General features: G+C 33.8%; 3 protein-coding genes across 3 annotated transcripts in view; 2 read left to right on the forward strand and 1 right to left on the reverse strand.

Moving 5' to 3' along the window:
* Positions 1 to 18,540, reverse strand: part of LOC149423989 (uncharacterized) — a 51,350-nt gene extending 32,810 nt beyond the window's left edge. The window contains exons 1-10 of the mRNA XM_089651211.1: positions 18,313 to 18,540; positions 16,902 to 17,000; positions 16,042 to 16,126; positions 15,603 to 15,730; positions 15,325 to 15,429; positions 14,104 to 14,326; positions 11,155 to 11,309; positions 6,275 to 6,521; positions 2,589 to 2,713; positions 2,264 to 2,401 (exon numbers count right to left, since the gene is read on the reverse strand). Of these exons, the coding sequence (XP_089507337.1) occupies positions 2,264 to 2,401; positions 2,589 to 2,713; positions 6,275 to 6,521; positions 11,155 to 11,309; positions 14,104 to 14,326; positions 15,325 to 15,429; positions 15,603 to 15,730; positions 16,042 to 16,126; positions 16,902 to 17,000; positions 18,313 to 18,447 (1,440 nt within the window). The 5' untranslated portion in view covers positions 18,448 to 18,540. The remainder of the gene's footprint in view (positions 1 to 2,263; positions 2,402 to 2,588; positions 2,714 to 6,274; positions 6,522 to 11,154; positions 11,310 to 14,103; positions 14,327 to 15,324; positions 15,430 to 15,602; positions 15,731 to 16,041; positions 16,127 to 16,901; positions 17,001 to 18,312) is intronic.
* Alg14 (ALG14, UDP-N-acetylglucosaminyltransferase subunit) lies at positions 17,360 to 18,189 on the forward strand. Its single transcript, XM_089631108.1, has one exon. It carries the CDS (start codon positions 17,447 to 17,449, stop codon positions 18,098 to 18,100), a length of 654 nt encoding a protein of 217 aa, XP_089487234.1. The 5' UTR covers positions 17,360 to 17,446; the 3' UTR covers positions 18,101 to 18,189.
* Positions 18,541 to 18,688: 148 nt separating the features above from the next.
* Tctp (translationally controlled tumor protein) lies at positions 18,689 to 21,337 on the forward strand. Its single transcript, XM_089651212.1, has 3 exons — positions 18,689 to 18,825; positions 19,119 to 19,377; positions 20,807 to 21,337. Exons 1-3 carry the CDS (start codon positions 18,798 to 18,800, stop codon positions 21,036 to 21,038), a joined length of 519 nt encoding a protein of 172 aa, XP_089507338.1. The 5' UTR covers positions 18,689 to 18,797; the 3' UTR covers positions 21,039 to 21,337.
* Positions 21,338 to 27,579: the final 6,242 nt, after the last annotated feature.

Genomic DNA, 27,579 nt, shown 5'->3' on the forward strand with positions numbered 1-27,579 from the left:
CGGTGCGAAACATGAATTATTCATTTTGGCTATTTTTAAGATTTTATTAATGGAAACCAGTAAAAATATTTGAGGCAAACTGAAAAGAATTATTATTTCTCTTTCTAATGTCAAAAAAATTATGTATTTCCGCATGATAGAAAAAAAGATAAAAATACTTTTATAAAATATGGACGCCCGGTCATATACGACCCTCAAACGCTGGTGGGGTTAATTTGACGAGTCTAAGATCAATTGTAAATCTCACTCGCTTTTGCATAGCAAACTGTAGCTCAGTGGTCAAATTTTATGAAATGTAAATTATTAATTCATTTCATTTTTTGTGTAAATCGACTACGAAAACGACTTTTTGAAGAACCCATATACGCTTGTAATACTTAATACATATTATTTTCATACTTAAAACAATGTGTTTTTAAAAATTCTACTGTTAGATCGATGTAATTATTTTTTACATTGACACTATTTCTAATGAAATCAAGTAGTTACAGGTTTGTTTATTGATTTATTTTTATTGGTTGTCAAGTCTTGTGAAATATCCAAAAAATCCCTCCCAAAATGCCATCCCCTTTGGATTTAAAATTTTTCGATAACTATACAAATAAATTAAGCTAATATTGAAAATTATTTTTGTTTATAGTGAACATTATGCATAAATAGACTACCTTGCCATAAAGATCGCAAGTATATCCCCGATTTCCTTTTGCGAAATGAAGGAGCATGTGTTGTTTAAGTGAAGATTATGTATAAATAGACTACCTTGCCACAAAGATCGCAAGCATATCCCCGGTGTCCTTTTGGGAAATGAAGGAGCGTGTGTTGTTTAAGTGAAGATTATGTATAAATAGACTACCTTGCCACAAAGATCGCAAGCATATCCCCGGTGTCCTTTTGCGAAATGAAGGAGCATGTGTTGTTTAAGTGAAGATTGTGTATAAATAGACTACCTTGCCACAAAGATCGCAAGCATATCCCCGGTGTCCTTTTGGGAAATGAAGGAGCGTGTGTTGTTTAAGTGAAGATTATGTATAAATAGACTACCTTGCCACAAAGATCGCAAGCATATCCCCGGTGTCCTTTTGCGAAATGAAGGAGCATGTGTTGTTTAAGTGAAGATTATGTATAAATAGACTACCTTGCCACAAAGATCGCAAGCATATCCCCGGTGTCCTTTTGCGAAATGAAGGAGCATGTGTTGTTTAAGTGAAGATTATGTATAAATAGACTACCTTGCCACAAAGATCGCAAGCATATCCCCGGTGTCCTTTTGCGAAATGAAGGAGCATGTGTTGTTTAAGTGAAGATTGTGTATAAATAGACTACCTTGCCACAAAGATCGCAAGCATATCCCCGGTGTCCTTTTGGGAAATGAAGGAGCGTGTGTTGTTTAAGTGAAGATTATGTATAAATAGACTACCTTGCCACAAAGATCGCAAGCATATCCCCGGTGTCCTTTTGCGAAATGAAGGAGCATGTGTTGTTTAAGTGAAGATTATGTATAAATAGACTACCTTGCCACAAAGATCGCAAGCATATCCCCGGTGTCCTTTTGGGAAATGAAGGAGCGTGTGTTGTTTAAGTGAAGATTATGTATAAATAGACTACCTTGCCACAAAGATCGCAAGCATATCCCCGGTGTCCTTTTGCGAAATGAAGGAGCATGTGTTGTTTAAGTGAAGATTATGTATAAATAGACTACCTTGCCACAAAGATCGCAAGCATATCCCCGGTGTCCTTTTGGGAAATGAAGGAGCGTGTGTTGTTTAAGTGAAGATTATGTATAAATAGACTACCTTGCCACAAAGATCGCAAGCATATCCCCGGTGTCCTTTTGGGAAATGAAGGAGCGTGTGTTGTTTAAGTGAAGATTATGTATAAATAGACTACCTTGCCACAAAGATCGCAAGCATATCCCCGGTGTCCTTTTGGGAAATGAAGGAGCTTGTGTTGTTTAAGTGAAGATTATGTATAAATAGACTACCTTGCCACAAAGATCGCAAGCATATCCCCGGTGTCCTTTTGCGAAATGAAGGAGCATGTGTTGTTTAAGTGAAGATTATGTATAAATAGACTACCTTGCCACAAAGATCGCAAGCATATCCCCGGTGTCCTTTTGGGAAATGAAGGAGCGTGTGTTGTTTAAGTGAAGATTATGTATAAATAGACTACCTTGCCACAAAGATCGCAAGCATATCCCCGGTGTCCTTTTGGGAAATGAAGGAGCATGTGTTGTTTAAGTGAAGATTATGTATAAATAGACTACCTTGCCACAAAGATCGCAAGCATATCCCCGGTGTCCTTTTGGGAAATGAAGGAGCATGTGTTGTTTAAGAGAAACTTGGTATGGGAAGGATTTTCCACATTGCTCACATTTAAATGGTCGCTGCTTTAGATGAGATGCCTGAAATAATTTAAAAATTATCAGATAATATTTTTTTAGTTTATAAAATTCGATATGAAATTAAACCTAAATTAAAGCTAATAGTCTTAATTAATAAGAAAATATTAAATTCCAATCTCTTATAAAGTAGGTACGTAGGATTGTATCGAACCCAGATGTTTACTTCAAGTCAAGTTTTATAAATTACCCTCATGTGAACTTCACAGCTTTGCTTGGAGTTGAATAATTTATTGCATTGGGTACACTTATTAGACTTTACTCCATCAGTCTTCTTCATATCTATCACATTGGTTATATTAGCTTCCTGGGTTTCTGTAAAACAAAAAATGAGTAATCCACAATTTTTAGTCTCACAGTTCATTGCATACTAAACAGAGGTCTTGTTTTCAACGTCACAGGTCGAGCGATAAGCATTTCTGTGTAGAATGTATACAGAAATGCTTGTCGGCCTGTGATGTCATGCTTGCCGGTAAATTTTGTTATTACAATATGTAAACTCCTAATCTTTCTGCCCCAAAACATTCTCTCATTGAAGTGCCTTAGTCCCATACCAACGAATGCCGGACCTAAGCTAAATGGCGCCTGGCACTGTATTAGGTATTATCAGCTTTTCCAAATCAGCCCCCGGAGCAGACTGCTTCAATTGCACATGCACACTAGGGTGGAGTGACGTTGTATGGGACTTTTTTTTTTAAAGATGCCAGTACTGTAATAGCAAAAAAAAATTGCCTTTATATAACACCTCTTTCGTTTAAAAAAATCAACTCGATCGAAACATTCCTTTATTCAACAACCAGCACATTTATATTTAGAAAAAAATTGTATGAAAAAAGTCGCTGAAAACTCTGCCAAGCATTATAAACAAGCGATATTCTTAGCAAAAATACAATTTTATTAGGGGTTTTATAGCTAATAAGGTGCATAACACATGTGAAAATAAAAATAAAATTACCATAGTTTCAAGGCGGGGTCTATTTTTGGTTTTTTGGAGAGGATTATTGATTTTTTATTGTTTATTTCGTGTTTTTGAAAAACATGTTTTTTTATTAAATAAAATACTTTAACAAAGAGAATTTTTTTAAACATTATCGAAGTTTTATAATATTGATCGTGTTTTGAAATGAGATTTGGTGTGAAATTCGGGCATTATATGCCTAGATTTTATTGTCGCCCGAATGAATCCATCTCTTGCTTCAGGCCCAACTGTAGACAACGATGCCTGGGTAACTAATTTGATGCACCTCTCGACTGCTTGAGTGTGGCAGGGAAATCTGGGATATTCAATACTGTCCTTTTCTTCACCGAAATTATTTATCATTTTGACTATTACTGATTTCGGATAGTATCGGTGGCGGTGTAACTTCGCATTCCTGCAAATTGATAATATCGTAATATTTACTTGCTGAAAAGTTTATTGTTGGAATAATAAAGTCTCTAACAACAGATGGACTCAGACATCTATCTCGCGCCTTTAATATTCGTCTCAAACCCAATTCTCTTACAATAAGGTTGTCATCCATTATCATGGATAGTAGCAGATTTTCCGGGTGGCAAAAATAGGCGTTTCTTTGAATTACTGGATTAATTATATCTCGTAGATCGGTGCTCAAATATCGGGTGAGTTTTATTATAGTAAAAACATGTAATTCCCCATCTTTACACGACGGGTGCCTCTTTATCTTAAACCTATGTGGGAGCATATGCTTTAACAACATATTCAGCAAGAATTTTTAGGTTCACTGAAGGGTTTGTTGTTCCTATATATAATCGAAGTATTGAGTTTGCCTTCGTCAACCAGCGTGAGTGACAAATACTACCTGGATGACGGTTTGCTAAATTTGGTGGGCAGTGACCTGTTGTAACTGCAAAACATATTTCGTACAAGTATTTTTGGTCCGTGCTCAAATTTTTCAATTTCTCTGCGTTGAGTTTGTGCATCTCAAAGTGTATTGGTGAATAATTTATAACGGTGTTTTTAGAGCTGCTTGAAAGAAGTTTTCCAATAGGTCCTGAAAACCCTTTAGGTCCTGTTGTAGCACCATCTAAGTGTTGAAACAAGTGGCGAAGGGGAAGTTCGTTTGCATGCAGCTGACAGATAAACCATTGTAACGGATGACCTAATTCCAATTCCATGAATCTAATAGTTCCATTTTTTTTGCCTGTATTGAGAGCAGTCCCATCACATCCAATCGCTGATAAATCATTCAAATTAAAACCGTTCATTTTTAAATGGTGTAACATGCTCTTTGCGATGTTTTTGCCAGTTCCTGATGATGGTGTAACATGTCCAACATATTGAGACCCCGGCTCAGATAAAATGGAATAATGTTCTTCTGAAATCGTTCTTCGATGATATCTATCCCCTATTTTTTCCTGAGACAGTGTTTTATCCTTCCTTCCATCGAAATATAGACCTCGAATTTTTGTTGACTCCGACAACATCTGCCATGTTTTTATTAAAGAAGTGCGACACGTTTGTCTAGCTCATCTGAGTTTGTTCCTATCAATCACCATTTTAGAGTCGTCTTCGGTTACTATGCCAAAATCTTGTAATGTAGCACTTGCAACAGCTGATGCCGACCTGTCTGACAAACCATACTGATCGCAGATTCTGGCCAAAGTGGGGAGTTTTAACATCATACGGGAATTTTCTTGAGGTTGCGAAGAATGTGAAGAAAATGATTGGTTTTCATCAAAAAAGGGTTGACGTGGTTTTGTCGCTGATGCTGTAGATGAGCTGACCTTCGAAGCAAGTTCAGATAAACGAGCGTGCATCCTCATTTTCCGATGTAATTTTTTTGTTGTGTCGGTGTCTATTGCTCCCAGCATCATTTTTCTCGAGGATCTTTGGTCTTGAAGGAATGCTTGTTCTTTGGTGGGTATCTTGCGCGTCTTTTCGCAGGAACACATATTCAGATTGTTACATTTGCATGAAGCAATATCGAAAAGTTTATTCATTTTGATTTTATAAGAATTTAAGTTAGCATAATAATGCACACTTTTTTTGGCCAATTTTTAAGTTTTAAGTATTCGTTATAATGATCTTGGATCAGTTTCATCACTCGATTGTGGGAAACAATGGGAATAGAAGCGCACTTTCAAATTCCTTCAACAATTGCAGATATAACACTTTTATTTCGAATACTGACGGTTTTTTTGTAAGATTACGCTCATATCGTGAACAAATAATGTTTAATCACTTCTGAGACAGTAGGTAACACTTGAGAGTTCATTTCAGTTGGTGCCCCGAATATTGGACATAAAAATTTTTTTCTCGTGTAATTTGCATTCATTTTCACAACAATTATATTATGTGTTAAAATTTAATCGGACAAGGATTCTAACACGTCTACGGTCAGCGGTAGCCGAAACGAAACTAGATGCAAGTCGCATCTAGTTTCTGCGACGAAACAATAGGAGCGAAATTATTCCCCCCACCTCCACAGCGCTCACAAACTCACTAGTTTAACAGCAATTTATGCAGTATTTTTTTTTTATAAAACATGTAATGTTCAATAAGGTAAATTCAATTGGAATTAATGGATATTATTTTATATTTTTGAGACTGTACTCAGATTTTGGGAAAAAAGGCTAAATTTACGTTTTTTACGTTACGAAATCGCTAGGTTGTTGAATGAAGACATAAGTTTAGATTTTTTTGAGTATTTTTACGAGAATATGAATGACATGAAGCATCTTTTGGCAGCTATTACAATACCGAGATTTGATTTTTGCAATGTCACTCCATGCTAATGCACACGGTCGGCCCTGGTAGGCCCTATAAGTTGTAGAACCTAACAGCTAATATAAGCTAAAAAAACATTAAAAAAATGATGTTAAAATATCCATTGATTTTGTTGGTGTTAAACATACCTTCCATAATTTGCGAATCAATCATCTCTGGTAGTACTTGTTCAGGAGTTGTTTCATTTGTTGTTGTTAAAATAATTCCATTGATTGTTGGCTTACTATCACTCTTTACTGTGACTGTGGCATCTACCGATTGTGGATTATCGCAGATTTCATTATCGTCAGCAAAAAAGTTCTCAGGACACTGATTTCCCAAATTTTCATTGGCGGTGTTCATTATTTTTTGTTCCTCGGGTTCAGTTTCAGCAATCTGTAGAGATAATAAGGCCTTCAAATAATATGTACCTACAAATTAATCATATTTATCAATTAGAATTTATGAGATCTTTCTAAAACATAGTACTGAAATAGCATTATTTTGATCATGTTGTGATTTTATTATAAGATTTTGCAATTTTTCATTTATGTATTAGAAAAACTGGTGAGGAAAGACTGAGCCTACTATAGATGGAGGCTGCAGAAGTAGTGCAGGACAGGGATGCCTGGAGGAGCCTTATCGAGGCGATGGGTCAAAATGGAATAGGACAAGGCGAAGAAAATGGTAAGAGGGGGGAGGCTGAGCCTACTATGGATGGAGGCTGCAGAAGTAGTGCAGGACAGGGATGCCTAGAGGAGCCTTATCCAGGCGATGGAAGCATAATAAGCAGGGAAAGGCTGAACCTACTATGGATGGAGGCTGCGGAACGAGCACAGGACAGGGATGCCTAGAGGTGCCTGATCGAGGCGAAGGGTCCAAGGGGAATAGGACAGGGGGAAGAAAAAAATGGAGATGTAATATAATTGGAATTAAAATCATGGTTTGATAATAACCTACTCACACTTAATGCCAAAAAAACAACATATGTATTATTCGCACTACAAAAAATACCTAAACACAAAGTAAATATCATAATCCATGATGAAAATTGTGACAATGTCAACTGTAAACTACTTAATCCTATTTGTACTGTAATCAACTCTTCTTCTGAAATTAAATATCTTGGTGTGATCATCGATGAAAATTTGAAATGGAAAAGCCATATTACGGAGTTAGTAAAGAGAATAAGGAAATGTATATATAAATATATTTATTAGGTTAAGAAATATTTTAAATGTGAAAATACTAAAAAATGTGTATTATGCTCTTGTCCACTCCCTGCTTATTTACGGAATCATAGGTTGGGGAGGATCTTATAAAAACAACCTAAACTCAGTAAAAGTCTCGCAAAAAATTATTATAAAGGTAATACTTAAAAAAAACTCTACTTTTCCAACAAAATTGCTTTTTAAATTGTTTCCAGTACCAAATATTGATGATATATTTAAGCAAACTTCCATTATAAAAATGTGTAAAGAAAAAAATAACACAGAATATCAAGAATTTTACAAACTGATGAGAAATGGAGATCAATTTATTACGCCAATCTTTAAAACAACTCAAATGCAAAACCATTATATTTACCAAGCCATAAAAAACTACAATAATCTCCCTTCCGAATTGCGTTGTATTACGAACCAACAAGAACAAATAAATAAAATCAAGCTTTTTTTCCAAAAAAATTTATATTAAAAAAAATATATATATTATTATACATATATAGTTTACACATAACATAATATTATGACATAGAATCTATGTAAGAATCGTGGCTCCCTTATCAGGCACAAGAGCTCCTCTTTTCTGATAAGGTATACATGACCAATTATGAACCTAAATATTATTTTTTGCAAAATATGTATGTATTAATGTAACCCATATGGTCAATATTAAAATAATAAAAAAAAATAAAAAAATTCAAAGTTTTTACAAATTCACAAATATCTTTAACCCGGAGGCTGCCGTGCGCATCTATGTTTGATTCAAGATTCCGAGCTCTCGCTGCCACGCGCAAACATACATGATTTTAATTTCAACTTGCGATATCTCGGAACTTTCTGTATAGATGGCGCAAAACTCGGGCTTAAAAAATAATTTGAACTTTTATCTAGCGACATCTCTACACAGATGTGACAAATGATTTTGTTTATATAATAAAAGACCTCGTCAAACTGGAGACTACAATATTTCCCCTGCCAGTGTTTGAATTCCCCGCGCGCGCGTAGCTGTGTTAGTGCTTCACGTGGTTCCTTCTTATCTCGACGGTTCGCGAATACTTAGAATCTGCAACGAATCATGGTTCTAACGTTATTATTTTAACAAATTGTTTTTATTAACTAGTAATATTTTTAGTGCAAATAACATTTGTGTTAATCAACATGTTTTCTTATTTTAAATGAAATAAGTTGTTATATCCGCCTTTCGAGTGAAAAATATTAATATAAATTTTATTTTAATTATCTGTGTTTGGAAACTAATTATTGTGTTAATTTGTCGTTTTTCCTAATATTTTATTTTGTGTAACCCTCCATCATGGCTCGACGTGACTTGTCTGATGACCAAATAAGAGAATATTGTCTCGATCTTGACTCTGACTGTGAATTTAGTGACAGTGAGTGTGATTCCGCCAGTGAAGTAAGCAGTATAAATGAAGGAGTACACGCTGAAAATATTGTTGAATCTAATGATCAACTCTTGGACGAACCCAGCACATCAAGTCAGACTGGTTTTGACATGAACACTTGGACATCGGATCATTTTGTTCCGATTATTCACGACTTCGATGATTTCCCTTCTGGCGTAAACTCTTCTCCTCTTTTGTCGGAAAATTCCGAGGAAGTGAATTTTTTTGAGCATTTTTTAAATACAAATATTATGACTGATATTGTATCTCAAACTAATAAATATTACGCAGCAACAATACAGAAAAAAGTTGTGTCTGAACAATCAAGGCTTCGTAAATGGGTTGATACTTCAATTAGTGAGATGTATGTATTTTTTGCCATATCAATGCTGATGACACGAAATAAACATCATTCAATAGAAGAGCATTGGTCGACAGATCCTCTTCTTACGAGTGCCATTTTTGGTAAAACGATGCCCAGAAATAGGTATCAAATATTACTGAGCATGTTACATATTTCTGACCACGATACACAAATTCCTGGCGACAAATTGCACAAAATAAGATTACTCGTTAATCCGACTCGTAAGATATTTAAAGAAACTTTTACTCCCTTTGAAAATCTTTGCATCGACGAGAGCATGGTTGTTTTTAAAGGACGATTAAAATTTAAACAATTTATTCCTTCCAAACGCCACCGGTTTGGGATAAAAATGTTTGTTTTGTGTGATGTACTGACGGGTTATGTTTTAGATTTCATTGTTTATTGTGGTGATGGAACCGACGTCACTGATAATCAATGTATAGGCGCCTCGGGAGCTGTTGTGACAACTCTACTTAGAGATTACCTAGATAAGGGACACAAACTTTATGTTGATAACTGGTATACCAGTCCTACACTATTTAAATACCTGCATGAAAATAAAACCAATGCTTGCGGAACGGTGCGAAAAAATAGGAAATACATGCCAAAATTTGACAAACTGAAGAAGGGGGAAATGGTAACAAAGAGCTGCGGGCCATTGATGGCTCTAAAATGGCATGATAAGAGGGAAATATACATGCTCAGCTCTTTACACGACCACACTATTTCCCCAACGGGAAAAACAAATTTAAGAACGGGACAAACAATATGCAAACCCAATTGCATTCAGGATTACAATAAGCATATGGGTTTAGTGGATAAGGCAGACATGATGTTAACTGGAGTAAGTTGCTTGCGAAAGTCCATTAAGTGGTATAAAAAGCTTTTTTTCCATATTATTGATTTATATCTGTTAAATTCTTTTATTGTACACAACAGCATAAAAAATTCAGGTATGAGCTTCCCCGATTATCAGTTATGTGTGATAAGACAATTAATCGTAAAACACCACAAAAAAAATCAAATCGACTCAACTCCTCATTCGTCTCATCATGACACACCATTACGTCTGCTTTCAAAAGAAGTTGTAAACCATATGCCTGAGCCAATACCGGCAACATCAAAACAATCCAAGCCATACAGAGCCTGCCATGTTTGTGCGAATACAAAACTTAAACAAAGCCGCAGAAAAATGGCTCGATATATGTGTTCCCAGTGTAATGTGGCATTGTGTATTCATCCCTGTTTTAAAGTCTACCATTCGAATAAAAACTATTAACATAAATAATACGATAAGAAACTGTAAATAAAAGTTGAATAAATAATGAAGCTTAAACAATAATATTATCACAAGTGAATCGTGTGAAATGGTGAGCCGTCGCAGTGGTCCCACTACAGAGACGTGAGTACTGATATTACTATAGTATGTCTGTATGTGTTGGTGAGATTACTGATTTGATAATGCCGGCGGGTCGAAGTTTGTTGATGTTTCATAGATAGTTTTTATTCGTCAAATAATGCATCAATTCATAAAGATATCTTGCTTAGACTTTTCAAGAGTGTAACGTAAACAAGTTTTTTTTGTTTTGGTAATGATTTACAATCTCTAAGTGCTGAGGATAATAAATAATGAGGCAATATAAAAAATTCTAAAAACCCTTGGCGTGAGAGTATCTATCTGTGTTTACATTCGGGCAGCAAAAGGGTTAATTCAATGAATTAAAATTGTCAGCAAAACCAGTGTATAAGCACGATAATGGTGATTCAAAAGTAATCACTGTTCACCAATGTTCATTTACCATTGAAGTGGCAAGTGGAACCAGGTTTCGACATGCTTAAGTTAAAAATTAAGGGAATAAAGAATAAATGAATGCGTACACACCATAACACTGGGCTTTTTCTCCACCTCCTCTAACTACTGTTCTGCAGCGAATAGCAGCTGATTGTTATGAAGAGTGATGTATGCTATGTTGCGTCCCAGCGAGATGAACTCCAGCAGACACATGTTGGGATTAAAGAATAAATTAATGCTTACGTACCATATTACTGGGCTTTTCCTCCACCTCCTCTAACTGCTGTTCTACAGTGGACGCCAGCTGAGTGTGATGCAGAGCAATGTGCGCCATGTAACGTCCCAGGGAGGTGAACTCCAGCAGGCACATGTTGCAAGTTTGACGGACGGAACGACTTTTACCTGAAATTTTTTTATTTCTAATTTTGAAACTTAATTCATGGAGGAATTCAATTTTAATATGACTTTTTATGGATTAACCCTTCAGTACTTTTTGTACACTTTCAAATATTTTCTGTGTATTTAAAATGTGCTATATACATCTTATTTTTTAATTTCCGGTAAAAACAAATACTGTTTTAGATCCTAGACAAAATTCTTTCTAAATCTTATTTACTATTTCTAAATAAAAAAAAATTAATATCAAACATGAAAAATGTGGTCAAAAACGCTAACCACATTTTAACTTAATTTTTTAACTACAATCATAGAACTCAATTTTTCTATATAATATACAACTCGATATTTCGTAAACAGGTTTGTTTTGTTTGGGGAATTTGTAAGAAAACTATACCTTCACTTTTATCTCGTTCACGTACTAAAAAATAATTTTTAAAGCTAAACCGATTGTTACGCTAGCGGTGCGAAATATGAATTATTCATTTTGACTATTTATAGGATTTTATTAATGGATTCCAGTATAAATATTTGAGGCAAACTAGAAAGAATTATTATTTCACTTTCTAACATCAAAAAAATTATGTATTTCTGCACGATAGAAAGAGGATAAAAATACTTTTATAAAATATGGACGCCCGGTCATATACGACCCTCAAACGCTGGTGGGGTTAATTTGACGAGTCTAAAATCAATAGTAAATCTCGCTCATAACATAACATATATATTCTTACATATTTATATTTATTTAATACAAAATAATATAACATTTCAAATTATAACAGTATGCAAAATTATATAATTTTTTTTCCTAATAATCTTACTACTCCATAAGGTGAGCTCCAGTATCTCGGGTTAATGGGATAAGTTTTAATTTATAATATATTTTCTTACAGCAAAGAGAGGCGGAAAGTGCACCGGCAATTTCCCAACATGAGGATAAAAAATTAGTAGACGAAAGATAAAAAACCGAAAAACAAATGTTCAATTCAAATGGGTTCAGCGAAAGGATGCAGGAAGTTCCCCAATGTGTACAGTTCCACGATTAAACAAAACAGTGACAAAACAGAACCCATTTGAATTGAACATTGAAAAACAAATGTTCAATTCAAATGGGTTCAGCGAAAGGATGCAGGAAGTTCCCCAATGTGTACAGTTCCACGATTAAACAAAACAGTGACAAAACAGAACCCATTTGAATTGAACATTGAAAAACAAATGCTCAATTCAAATGGGTTCAGCGAAAGGATGCAGGAAGTTCCCCAATGTGTACAGTTCCACGATTAAACAAAACAGTGACAAAACAGAACCCATTTGAATTGAACATTGAAAAACAAATGTTCAATTCAAATGGGTTCAGCGAAAGGATGCAGGAAGTTCCCCAATGTGTACAGTTCCACGATTAAACAAAACAGTGACAAAACAGAACCCATTTGAATTGAACATTGAAAAACAAATGTTCAATTCAAATGGGTTCAGCGAAAGGATGCAGGAAGTTCCCCAATGTGTACAGTTCCACGATTAAACAAAACAGTGACAAAACAGAACCCATTTGAATTGAACATTGAAAAACAAATGTTCAATTCAAATGGGTTCAGCGAAAGGATGCAGGAAGTTCCCCAATGTGTACAGTTCCACGATTAAACAAAACAGAACCCATTTGAAAAGTTCATAAATGATGATAAAATATCACTTTTCAAGAAAAAAAAATAGCCTTAACCTGACCTACCTAGGTAACCTGGTTTATTACATAATTTTTCATAAATTTATTAAAAATAATAATTCTCCATGTAACTTGAGGTTCAATGATCTCAAGAACAGGTATTTGCGTTGATTTACAAAGTTGGACCTGTTTGTGGGAACAATTCAGAGAAGAATATGTACCGAAATTATTATATTAATTAATAATTCTACATTTGAAATAAGTATTTCTTTTGTTTAACACTTTACATTGTTCCAAATTTGGGACATAAAACTTTTATGATCATAAAGGGCAATTTAGCCACTGGAGCTATAAGATATTGACGATACAATGAGTTGAGTGCCGGAGATTTTTGCACGTTTGTTTTGAATTCGCCTGCGCTCTTTCAAAAAATCACCTCCGAATATTGACACCAAACTGTTAACAACTGTCATCTAAAGCCAATAAATTTACCTATATTTTGTAATTTATTATCTTAAAAACTTACAAACGTAGGTTTTATAAAAAAAAAATAAAAATCATAAAATTCATAGACGCGTCAAATTCGTATGGTTAGCAAAAATTACATATTACAGGAAATTTTGTGAACATGAATTTAAAGTTCAGTAGAACTAAAAAAAGCTTTAAAAAGATATATTTTATAATAACATCACGCGTTACTATTTTTAATTAAAAACGAATTTTTATGTACTTATGCTAAACTCGCTTGTTCATTTTGTCACTTGGAAAATAATTTTTCAATCAGACTAAAAATTATCCTAGAATAAAAAAAATGTATCTATTTCTTTGTTACGAATCACTCTAACTGAATTAGTATTATATACATAAGTAACGATATTACAGATTTTATTTAACGATAATTTATGCACTGCGCGAAAAAATAACAGGTTTGACAGATGCAAATTAAACTTAATTATAAGATCTTATTTTTAATTTGAGTACTTTGAAATAACTTTAAATAAGCAGAGAATTCAATAATAGAATTTAGTTAATTAGAACATAATAGAATTTGTTTAAAATAAACATTCATGGAAATTTTGAATGCAATGACAAAACGGCATTCTGTATATTGAACCATCAAAATATTTGAAATGCAACCTTTGGGTCTTCCTCTTCCTTTAGCCTTATTGACTATAACCAGCTGCCCTAGAGGAGTTCCTTCTTGCGTTTCCATGTGGCCTATAATCTCATCTTCCCACTGCTCGGGGTTTGTGGATTTCTTTGTGAACAGTAGTGGGTCCACTTGCTCCGAGGTGTCTGATTCATTTTCAGACTCATCGATGACTCCTTCTTCCCGGAATATCCTCTCCAATTCTTTACCCTGGTGATTAAAATAATAGTACTTAATCGGCGATAGATTAAAACTGTACACAACTACTTTATATATACACAGCATATCGCTGTGATCGTCAAAAGAGCAAATTCATTAACATCCTTAATCAGGAAAGCCTTCCTTGATCTAACATCGGACATGATGTTAAAAATATACAAAACATATATGCAACCTCTCCTGGAATAAACTTTCCAAATATGGAGTCCATATTTTGCCAAGGATATAGATCTATTAAAGGGTACAGAAAAATACCAAGAGATTCGAAAGACTGGCAATATAAAGATTGACTCAAGGAACTAAAAATACCAACATTAAAAGAAAGAAGAGAAAAGGTGACTTGATTGAGACTTTTAAATTGTATCTGGACATTGTAGTTGCCCTGGTATTCCAGAAATCTTCACCACCAACACAAATGTAAAAATTTCACATTTTTAATTTAATTAAAATAAATCACTTCGTGTACACCACTATTTAATCAAAATAATCAATGTGTTTCGAAACCAATGGTTTCTTCATCAGGATAAATAAATAATGTAAATGAATGAATACAAGAATATACAAACAAGTTTGGACGAATAAGTACCTATAGACAAAAATGTTACAATGTAAATCTCCGTGGGCAATTTAAAAAAAAATTACAAAAAATCTTTTGCATCAAATCTTATGAAACACTTCCTTGCAAATGAGTAATGGACACATGAAACAAACTTCCATAACTTGTCAACGAAGCCGCAAATATAAATCATTTTAAAGCTCGATTAGATTCCTACTTGGAGAGAAGGATTAACTTTTTTTAATTTTAATAAACTCAATTGTTGTAGAACTTATTATGAAATTGAATGAAACAGAATGCTGCCATCTCTTTAAATAATAATAATGAAAAATTCTTAGGACTTAAATTCAACACGTGTCTTGTTGCTTTTTGAAATATTGGAGAAATTGAAAGTGAGATATCAAAATAATTCAATGAATAGCATAAAGACTACCTGAACGGCTTCCTTGAAGCGCTGTGGTGCTTTTCTTCTTCTCTTCCTTCCGTCTGTGTCAGCACCATCCAACACATCTTCCAACGGCTGCTCTTCTTCTGGTAACTGTAAATAGTAATGTGTGAATGAGAGAACATGTGTGCAAGCAAGATGGAATGCTTGCACAGTTTATAAATATAGTGTGAATAGGTGTATCGTCCTATTTTCCATATTGTCATCTTCCCAATAAACAACTGAACTAAAACTACCCACATCGCCTCATTGGATATGCTACAAACCTCAACCGGGGGTGGAGTAGTGGGTTTGCATTTCTTTGGGCGACCTCTCTTTCGTTTTGGTTTATCCAGTCCCTCCACTCGGAGGGTGATGGAATGGTCAGATGTGTAAAAGCTGCCATCTTCTATAACTGAAACCGAAAAAGAATGTTACCTACACAATAAAGGATTATAATAATACGAAAAGGCACTAATGTAATGGCTAAGTACTACAACCCGTGATAAAAAAATGTGTAATGTAATCCTATCAGAATGCAAGATACTCTCAGTATTGCCCTACTAAAAGACCACCATTCAGAATATAAATTTCCCAACCTCCCTCTTCCCCAACTCCTTCCCTTCCCCAATCTTCAGAGTCTCACAACATACCTCAATTGGTGATGCCATAGTCCTGTTGGATCCAGACAGTTATTTGATAATCATTTAAAAAAATAAAACTTACTATGAACAACTATTTTGTCATCTCCTTCAGTTGCTTCTTTTTTTAAGGTTTCTGTTTCCGCCTTTAGAAGGTCTCGTAGTATCATCTGTAATTGTGTCATAAAAAACATATATATATTTAATGTTAATTTTATATTTCATTATACCTATGTGAAAAGTAAAAACGGCAATATTATCTTTTTAGTATTTCCCATTAAATCACAAATAATTGCCAAACTTGCCTCAAATCGATTTCTTTATTTGCCCATATTTTATAACTTGAAACACAAATAAATAAAGTAGCACATATTAACAAGTGAACAATAGAATCCACTACCAAACAAGGTAGGTACGGAAAAACCTATAACGCTGCCAACGGGAATTGAACCCTCAGCCTTCCGATTGCTGATCAGGTACTCTACCAATTTAGAATTATCAATGCCTTTCCTACAAAAATGAAGTTGCTTGTTTTCTAGTGAAAACATCTAATAAGCAATAGTTTTTTAATGAAAAATACCAAGTATATAATATATTGAAAAATTTGGCGGGTTTTGAATAAGACGACGTAGCGCAATTGGTAGAGCACCTGACCGGCAATCAGAAGACTACCGGTTCAATTCCCGTCATCAGCATGTTTTTTTTTTTTGGGCAGTGTTTCAGGATAATAATCATTGCTTAAAATAATTATGAAAGATTAAAAAATTAAAATAGATTAAAGCACAAAGAGTTGATGTTTAATTAACAAACTTATTATAATATTAATAAAATAAGAGATACATTTACTTAACAATAAAAGGTTGAAACATAAAGATAGGTAACTGTAGGTTGCACTGCATTGTAGAACAAAAGAACAAATATAAATAGATAGATTGAATAACATACCTGCCCTCCTACAACTAGGTCCAAGAATTGAACGGTAGCTTCGAGTTGTATATTGCAACCTGGACATATTGTTCGTGGTAACTTTGTATCAACGTTGACCTAAAAGAAAATAAATTGTAGATCTAATGCATAAATCCTTAAGTTCATGAAAATGCGGAAAGGTAAGAAACTATTTTTTGTAAAACTATACTATCTCTAAAGAGAAATGGAGAATATTTTTTATACACTAATTGATTTATGTTTGAATTATTTCCATAGCGTCATTTTCATGAGAAAATCAACCCAAAGTAGTGTGCTTTACAACTTAATTTATTGTATTGAAGCAATATTATCATTTATCATTACTAAAATAAATCATAATAAAGTACATAGCTTTGAACAAAAGCAAAAACCAAGTATCTGCCCAATGGACAGTTTATTATTGCATTATGGCAATACCATTTTATGAGTGGCAGATAAAAAAGTAAACAAGTCCATGTCGTCCATGTACGCCCTTGTCATTGATATATGATAGAAAAGAAGTGGTTTTTTTATAATATTCTAAGATGTTATACATAATTTTGATGTTATCTACATTGCTTCTCGTACTATTTATTCTACGCGCCTTATTTTATATAGCCAACTTGAATAATAATAACAACACGTTTGCTCCTGAAGTAAAAATGTTAAAAACAATAATATGTATGGGATCTGGAGGTCACACAGCAGAAATGTTAAGAGTATTGGCTAAAATGAACACCTCATGTTATAATCCAAGACTATATGTGATAGCAAACAGTGATAAAACCAGTGAAACGAAAGTAAATAGCTTTGAGAGTGGAGGATTAATCAATACTCCAGGCACTGATTATTCGATTGCCAAGATTAATAGAAGTAGACAGGTCTCGCAAAGCTACATATCTTCAGTTTGGACTACATTGTTCTCCATTATGACGAGCATTCCAATAGTGTTTAAATATAAACCAGATCTAATAATTTGCAATGGACCTGGGACCTGCATACCGATCTGTTTAATTGCATTTATAATGAATCTCCTGTATATTTCAAACTGTAAAATTGTATTCATTGAAAGTATTTGTAGAGTAAGAACACTTTCATTGACTGGAAAAATACTGCTCTATATTTCTGATGTTTTTGTTGTTCAATGGAAACAACTTTTATGTTATTCAAGAGCAAAATATTTTGGGAGATTGACATAATTTAAAATTTGCATTATTTGTAGAATATGAACTAAACATTTTTACGGATAATAAAAAAATGAATAAGCATTTCTGTCGTATGTTTCATTCTCAACCCAAGATTTTTAGAAATATTTAGTATTTATACTGATTTTGGAGTAGGAAACTATAAAGTGACATTTAGTCAGGGTGGTCAAAATGTCGTCTTTTTTGTATCTTAAAAAAGGACCTACCTTGAGTGGCAAGTATTTATTTATCAGGTTCCGTATTTCCGATTCTTCGTTGCTCTCTCCGAATAAAGGAATTCCATTCGGATTTTCTTCGGCACATAATCTACATAAGGAAGAATAATATAACGTATCTTCCATGATGGCGGCGGTTGATTCACTTGACTCAACTTGACTAAAATGTCAATCTGTAGTTCTCATAATTGCCACCAGAGACAAAATTTTCACAAAAATTGAATTTCGCTGGATTTATTTAAAAAAATAATTAAAAACATCACTTTTAAAGCAAATTAAATAACCCTGGTATTATTTCAAATAACTTAAAATTTTGTTTTTGGGTAAAAATCGAAGTAATTCAAAATATTTTAAGATTATTTTTTTTCTGCTGGTAACACTGCGTCTAGTCACTTTCTTTCCTTTCCGGTAACGCTCAACAGGGTGACGGCCGTGTTTTATTTTTAGGGGTGTAGAATCTAAATCCATCTTCCAAAATGAGAATTTACAAGGATATTATTTCAGGTAAGATTGAAAAAATAATATTTTCCCAATATTTCCACATATTATTTTTTACGTGCGGTTCTTCTGGGTTTTGACGTTTAATTTTTGTGACGTTTCATGACATCAATAAATTATTGTAAACCAGTTCATACAATTTACATTTGGAAGCTTATTTTTCTAAAAATAATGTACACATTTAGCTGCCCTTCATTCGATTATTTCATCTGTCAAAATTTATCTTCACTCATTACGTGTTTACTTTTTCCGTATGTTAGTGTGAGGTTATGATGACTAATGGTTTTATGAATTTCCAGGAGACGAGATGTTCTCAGACAGCTATAGGATGAAGCTCGTCAGCGAAGTGCTATACGAGGTGACTGGCAGACTTGTCAGCAGACACCAGGATGATATTAAAATTGACGGATTCAACCCGTCAGCCGAAGAGGCCGATGAGGGAACCGACTCAGCAGTCGAGACCGGAGTCGATGTTGTCATGAACCACAGGCTATGTGAATCTTTTGCCTTCGGAGATAAGAAATCTTATACTCAATACCTCAAGGGATACATGAAGACGTAAGTTTTTGGTGACAGTATTTATGATAATTTGGGTGTTAAATTGTTATTATCATGTATTTTATAGAACTTCTTACTAATTATTAAACTTTTTCATACTTAATGAGTTATACTGTTTCCAAAAATGGTCCATTTTAAAAATAACCATTTCAAGTTAATAAGTGTACACATCAAGTGGTAATGCTTTTTCATGATTCATTTACTTAAGGTGTGTGGAAATTGCTCGATATTACTTAGACTGTGTTTCTTTGCATTTGGTTAAACATTAAAAAAATGCAATGCCAGTGTATTCTGTTTTATTTAGTTGGGCGTATTGCCCAGCTGGCATTTTAAGTAAATATACAGATTCACTGGAATTGGCACATTTTATTTAATAACCAGTTTGCATCAATTAGGTAACATTGTTATACAACTATTTCAGCCATTGGAAATGGAAAATAATGCATTTTAGTTACTATTTCCAATTTGACATCTTTTCTTCACGCCATGTTTTGACAATAATGTTAAAACACTTCGGACAGGAAAGGTGTTTCTACCCGTTCAGTCGATTGTTGCTTGAGGACGGGAAGGGTATTTTTACCTTTTGTGTCGGCTTCATTTCCATGGCAGAATGGAATAAATTATCCAATGTTTTTGTATGAATATTATATGCCAATCTCTTACTAAAGGTCCCAACTATATGTACATAATTATGAAATCACAATTAAATTCTTATTTTTATATTTACATTCGAGTCTTTCGTGTACATCTGTATTTCAACAAAGGGACCTTTTATTATTGAATACCTGACAAGCAATGCGTTTGGAGATTAACAAAATAAGTCATTTTTCAGTTAGTCATTTTATAGCTTGGGTATGCTGAATTAGTATGTAGAAATTTTTATTATTTTCGAAGATAGCGATTTAAACAAAACAATTCGCGCTAATCTTCCTCATCAACAACAATGGCTGCCAAGTGTACAATGAATTTTAATTTTAACAAAATAACTATTATAATGCATTATTTTCCATTTATGTGTTTGAATTTGAATACAAAATAAATCCACGTCTCCCGCCACAGATATTCTTCTATATATAAATAAATCACTTATTATTGATGAAATGTTTTGAATTATGATGAGGTACTTTATTCAGATTAACTAAGTGAACCTCGGATATATCAACCATATTAACTTCCAACGCACCAACTAATACCTCGAGTAAAAAGCAACAGTCATTACTCTTGGAGCAAAGTGTGCAAGACTAAAATGCAGTGATATCAAATCTCGAATGAATTTTAATATTCACTTGAAATTTATTACAGCCTTACAATTTTAATTGTTATATAATTACTTTTAAGTTCATATTCACAAACTTTGAACAAGCAAATTCAGTTCTCAAGGACATGTTGTGAATCATCTGTTCTGATTGAGTTTTGTGTGTTATTTCAGATTGGTGGAGAAACTAGAACAAAAGGCGCCCGAGCAGGTGGACGTATTTAAGACCAACATGAATACCGTAATGAAAGACATCCTGGGCAGGTTTAAGGACCTCCAGTTCTTCACCGGAGAATCCATGGACTGCGACGCCATGATCGCCCTCATGGAATACCGTGACATCGATGGCCAGTCCGTCCCCGTCCTTATGTTCTTCAAGCACGGCCTCGAAGAAGAAAAGTTTTAATTCTCCAAGTGCATTAATTTTGTAACGTGCTTATATTTTTAATACACTTGCATTTGTCCAATGTTTTCCATTAATTTAATGATGTAACTTTTCTATTAATTTTTTTTATTATACTCGAGCTATATACGTTCCCCTCGTTGGTTGTAAAATCAACGCTCTACGCTTTGTCGCCTGGCCCAACTCTAGCAAGTGTCGCCTGCAAAGCTTTGATATGCCATTGTTGATTTTTCACCTCATGAGGTGATATTTATTGTGGAAGATGGAAAAGATCCTGAATAATTAAAAACAAATTCATCCCATGACAGATTTTTTATTTACTAGCCTTACTTCAGCATTATTTATAAATATGTTAATTTATAATGATAATTCTATCATGCTAGAAATAAATAATAAAAGTCAATAAAAATAAATTATTATTTCATTTTTCAAACGTTATCTTCACGTGGTAACAAAATAAAATTATATATTTTTATTGGCAAATTATTGCTAGTAATATCTGTTAACCTTTTACAATTGTTGATCATCCAGTTAATTAGTACATTATTAAGAACTAGCTGTACCCCGCCACGCATTGCTGTGGCTCAGTCTGTCTGTATATAGAGAAACAATAAAGCGTGTTGCTTTTACATTCAACAGATGGTGCTGTTTTTCAAAAAAACATCTTTTTACCAGTCACATCTATCTTGATATATAAAAATTACATCTCCGAAACTAAGCGATTTCAATGAAATTTTGTGAATGTGTATAGCGCCCCTGAGGTGATATGTCACAAAAGTGGCGCTATGCAAATTGTCCAGTAAATTAATTAAATTGGTTCCAGCTTGAAATATTGGATAGTATTGGACCCGATAGGTGGCGATGTTGTCGAGATCTAAGTGGATTTCTCATCCAAAAATACATACAACCACAAATTTGAACTCCCCTAATAGAAGGCGGCAGAAGAGTATAACTCCGATCGAACATTGGAACTGTGACGTCATGTTATTACCTAACTATATCCACCAATAAAAAACTCCGAAAGTCTATTGAATAAAAGTTTTTCATTTGTGTATAGTATAATAAGTAGGCTCCGAATGAGAATTGTACTGTCTTTTTTAACACATTTTGATTGGGCAGTTTTCGGCCGCGTACTAGTGCTGGTAACGGGTGATTTTTCGCGTAATTTCGCGCTAACGTAGATCTCTAGAAAAATTGCGATAACTTCAAAAATATTTGTTTGATTTCAATAATTCTTTTTGCAAATTATTTATTTTATTTCATTTTATTTTATTATATATAGAAATGTATTCTTCATCGTTAAACTAGTGCAGAATTTCACATAAAGTAGGAAAGTTTTAAAAATTAATATTTTTTTTACATAACATCCTTTATTTTACAAATTATACACAAAAATTATTTCTAAATGTAAAATAAAAATTATTATTGCATGGCTACAACATTACAGACGCTATATAGCGAAAACTCAAGTATATTGGAACCCGTATTTTAACGTGACCCGCGCTCCACTAACAATCTATCAAAAACGTATAAATACGTGATCCGCTCTCTAGCATTAATTTGCTAAAAACGTATTAATACGTGATCCGATTACAATGTGTTAAAAGTATCATTGTGTTATACAGTAGTGAATAGTGGTAGAAGTCAGAGGTGCTCTAGAGAGCCATTATAATAAATAATAATAATAATAAACTGTTTATTCCGGTATGTGGGGAGGTTAGTGCAGTCCCACACATTCCATATAGAGATACAAAAAATATATGATCAAAAACAAAAAGATAGAACAGAAAAAAAAAACAGAATAAATTGACAATAAAATGATAAAATTAATAGAATAATAGAAAGTTGAAGCCTTTAGGGAACCGTGACTATATTAGGCGCTAGTATTTTTCACCAGTGTGCGTCAATACTGGAGGATGGAGTGAGGCGGGCTTCCATAGTGAGGATATTTCCAGAGCTTCTTATCCTTTCCCTCATTCCTGCCACCCTGGATCTAATAAGGGCTGCATATCCGGGAACTCGCCCTCCGTGAACATACGGGAAGCGCTGCAGTACTGGGGAGACAAAACATTGTGCGGAATTCGTTGTTGTATTGGACCCGTAGTCTTTCTATACTACTCTTTTTGTAGTTTGCCCATAGTTCGCACATGTACAACGTTGCGCAGAAGGAAAGGAAGAGCGTCCTTTTTACTGCGGTACTGCAAAGGCGAAATCTTCTACTGATCATGTTTGCTTTAACGCTGAGAGCTCGTCTTTGTCTATCGATATCATCATCGTCCATCAGATTACTGGTGATGTGTCCAAGGTATTTAGTTCCTTCGGTCACCTTCAAGTTCACACCGTTCAAGGTAGCTGGAGGAATATTTTTCGGGCATTGCCCATGTCTGCCCAACATATTTGTTTCTTCAGCATACTCTTCACAGATTTTCAGAAGAATGCGCAGTCCCCTTATAGATGGTGCCATCAGGACCATATCGTCCGCATAACTGACGTTATTCAGACACTGTCCTCTGATGTGGCAGCCTACTCCTGCATTGTTTAGCCTTTCGGTGAGTTCGTCCATGTACAGATTGAACAGTATCGGTGACATGCATCCTCCCTGTCTGATGCCACTCTTTAGGAGGGAAGGTTCAGAAAAATCATCCTTCCATCTTACTAGGTTTTCCTGCTGTCTGTGCCACGAGTCGAGGATATGTATATGTAGCGAAGCATTGCGGGGGATCCAATGGTTCCAACTTGAAAGATAGAATAGTTTTGAACCCGACAGGTTGTTGTCGGGATCTAAAATTTTTTCAAAGAATTATTATTTTTTGTTTTAATTTAATTAAATTCAAATTTAATTATTAAGTTCTGCAAGAATTTTTTGGGCTTTTGTTATTGTTACAGATGTTTCGGCTTTTAAGGCCATTTTCAAACTGTGGTTTTAGCCACGTTTAGACGACTTATTTATATGATTCTATTTTACCCCCTCCCAATTTATATTATTACCGGTTAAACCGATTTATTGATAAAATAATTGTGACAATAGATTTCATATTCTGTGGGGGTATTTTGAAATCTGTTTTCCCCACATTAATGTTATCTTAATTGTTTAATAACGATGTAGCAGTTATTAATTTATTTAAATGCGTTACATATATTGTTAAGGTTTTGTGAACATACTTAGAAGCGGGGAATAAATAATTTTCCTTACTTTATTAATTAATGTTGTACTAGGGTCATTGGTTCTTTTATTTATTTCTAATTGTTCAACTGAATTTAATCTAAGGCCCTTTCTTTCTATGTGTAAGGGTTTAAGTTGATTGTTGTCAAGCGGTACGTGATTATTTACTAAGAGATGTTCTGCGAATTTTGAAAAAGTGCTTTTATTATTATAACATCTTATATGTTCTTTGAATCTAGTCGAGAAAGCCCTTCCCGTCTGTCCGATATAAGTAGCGTTGCAGTCGGCGTGGTCACATTTTAATTCATATTTTGCATATATGCCACTATTATAAAATTTAGGATTTCTACTTTTAGAGTTTTTAAGGTTTGTTCCTATGTTACTATGAAAAAATTATTAAAAATAAAATTAATTTAATAAATCCGGCAAATAATAATTATTATATTATTAATAGTAATTCATTTTTAAGGTCTCACGTCTCGATTACTGCAACGGCATTTATGCCAGCCTACCAAAATATCAAATTGACAAACTTCAATTAGTATTTATTGCAGCAGCACGGCTCATAACCAGGGTCTCTAAATATTCGCACATTTCAGAACACCTTAGTAACCTTCACTGGCTCAAGTGCCCTGAAAGAATCCAGTACAAATTGTGCTGGATGGTGTTTAAATCCATCAATGAAATGGCCTAACCCTACATCTCTGAACTATGCGCCCCGGAAAACACTGGTCTGAGGCAGTCAACTCTTAGATCAGCTGTAGGCAAACTGATGGAACCTAAGCGCAAGCCAAATACAAATTTTGTTATCGCGCTTTCGGAGCATCTGGAACGAAGGCTTGGAATAAACTCCCTCCGGAACTAAGATCCATAACGAGTCCAACAGAATTAGGTCTAAACTAAAAATATATCTTCTTAAGCTGTCATACCCTTAAATTAAATATACCATTCCTGAGAGAAAGTCCAATTTTCCAATTATGTCCTAAATCCTGTACCTAAATTTCGATAATAAACAATTAGTTAAAGTTAATTAAGTTTTATCTCGAGTGACCTACCAGGTAAGTATGGTACTGTATATTAAATCCATATTTATTTATTTTATTGATACATGATTTAGAGAGTACATATGGTTTTTGTGATATTTCACCCTCCATGCTAGGGATGACCTTGTGTCATGGCGGGTGAATTTTACAGTTTGCGGACATAGAATCTATATATTACTATAATATAAAAAAGAAAAATGATGTATGGCTAGTTTGGGTTGCAAGAAGAGGATGGAGAAGTTAGAGAATTATAAGAAGATGAAAAATTATTAGTAAATACATAGATCACACTAATTAATTATGTACCTACATACGATACCGCTAAGTTAGGGAATAAGGATTTATTATGTTTTGTCTGAAATGTGATTAAATTGATAGAGTGTAGAATGAATGGGTATTGTAGTTGTAATGTACTCCGTGTGTAATGATCAGAGATTTGCTTTATTTCAAATAAATCCATTTCAAATGGAAATGTAAAATGCAAAATGGGTATTTTCCATTTTGCATTTTAAATGCTTTTCTAAAAACCATTTTTCATTTTGCATTTTAAATGCTTTTCTCAATGCATTTTCCATTTTAAATACTTTTTTGCAACATTCTTCCTACTATCTCCACTCATCTTTTTTTCATAAGCCCCAAATATCAGTCGGTCCTCAACCTCGCTATGAGAGATAATTTACATTTGTCAAGTTGCTCCCTGGTAGGAGCCCTGGCAATTGAGTGATACCATTACAAAAAATACTGATTCAAATACTGAACATGGGGCCCGACGCTGTAATATTAAATTTTAGATAGCAGTTTCTATGTTTTTACGTTGGCAACATTAGTCCCGCGCAAATTTTTTGTGGTTTCATAATCTGTAGTCGTGGTGTTTTTGGATTTAGGTACCATCATGTAATATGTTTGTTCTACATTGATGTCCATTATTAAATGACAAAATTGTTTTATATTTTATAATTATTTTAATTGTTTGACCTGAGAAACCATTTTGCATTTTTAAAATGGGTATTTTGCATTTGAAATGCTTTTCTAAAAACCATTTTGCATTTTCAAATGGAAAAGTTTTGACCCATTTCCATTTTGCATTTCAAATGGTTTTGGGTACCCATTTTGCACATCTCTGGTAATGATCCATTTCGTAATTTGTTTTTTAAAGGAATGGGGTTGACTCACGGTTTTCAGGGATAAGGTTAAAGATTTTAGGAGCTAGGAAGAAAAATTGTCTTTGAGCTGACGTGGTATGTAGTGAAGGTACTTTGTAGTGACCGTTGGTTATTGTGCTGGTGGTGTAGTTGTGTTGTAAGAGAATTTTGTTTTTATATTTGAACAGGAAATGTATTAGCGAAAATTTTAGGTGGAGTTGTCGTATGTTTAAGACCTTATACTCTATGAGGAGTCGAGTGGAGGAGTATCTTGTCGGTCGCTTGTTAATGACATGTATTACCATTTTTTGGGCTTTTAGAAGGGGTTCGATGGTAGATTGTGCATAGCCACCCCAGATTATAGTGCCGTAAGCTAGTATGGATTGGAACTAATGTCTTAATTCTAACAAAGTGGTTGGAGACAAAATAACTTTTAATATTATTATATTATTATTTTTTATCTTACTCTTATTATTATTTCCTTCAAATCTTGAAACTGTATTATTGATAAATCTTGCCTATTTCTTACTTATCCCTTTGGTTTTGCAAATATATTATTTACTTACATGATTCCATATAATTGAGCTAGGATTCACTCACCAAACACAAGAGCCTCGTCTCTTTATGGTGAGGAAAAGCTCTTATTATTTACCTTTATGTATAATATGTATAAATTGTATATTTATTGTAAAAAACATACAAATATTAAATAAATAAAATAAAAAATTCAATGATAGTAGTATAATTATTAAATGATATGTAGTGTTGTTCTAGTCTCTATAATTTTTATGTTACTGTTTTACTAATATTATTTTATATTTATCAGATTTAATTATTTTGTATAATTTTCGATAGCTTACTAGATATATTCTGTTTTAAAATGTATACAATAGCCCGACTGGGCATATAACCAAATTAGATTAAATGAGTTTGAACGCTTGTACAAGGAGTTAAAACAGAGTTGGGTTGTAAAGTTCATCTCCATATTTGTGACGTACGCTATGTGGGATCATTTTTAAAATGAATTTAGCTAGACAGGGCTAATCTAGTATAATACATCAATGGTGATGCACATAAAATCCTGGTTGTAGGACGAATCGGTTTTGCCAGATTCGTGCCTATCTGAATGAATCGGTTTAATGGTCAAAATCTGAAGAACTGAAACAACAGTAAACATTCTTATTATAACTCGATGC

This window comes from Hesperophylax consimilis, chromosome 4 (genome assembly GCF_061612785.1).
Source record: "Hesperophylax consimilis isolate HC1 chromosome 4, BYU_Hcon_1.0, whole genome shotgun sequence".
NCBI classification, from domain to species: domain Eukaryota; kingdom Metazoa; phylum Arthropoda; class Insecta; order Trichoptera; family Limnephilidae; genus Hesperophylax; species Hesperophylax consimilis.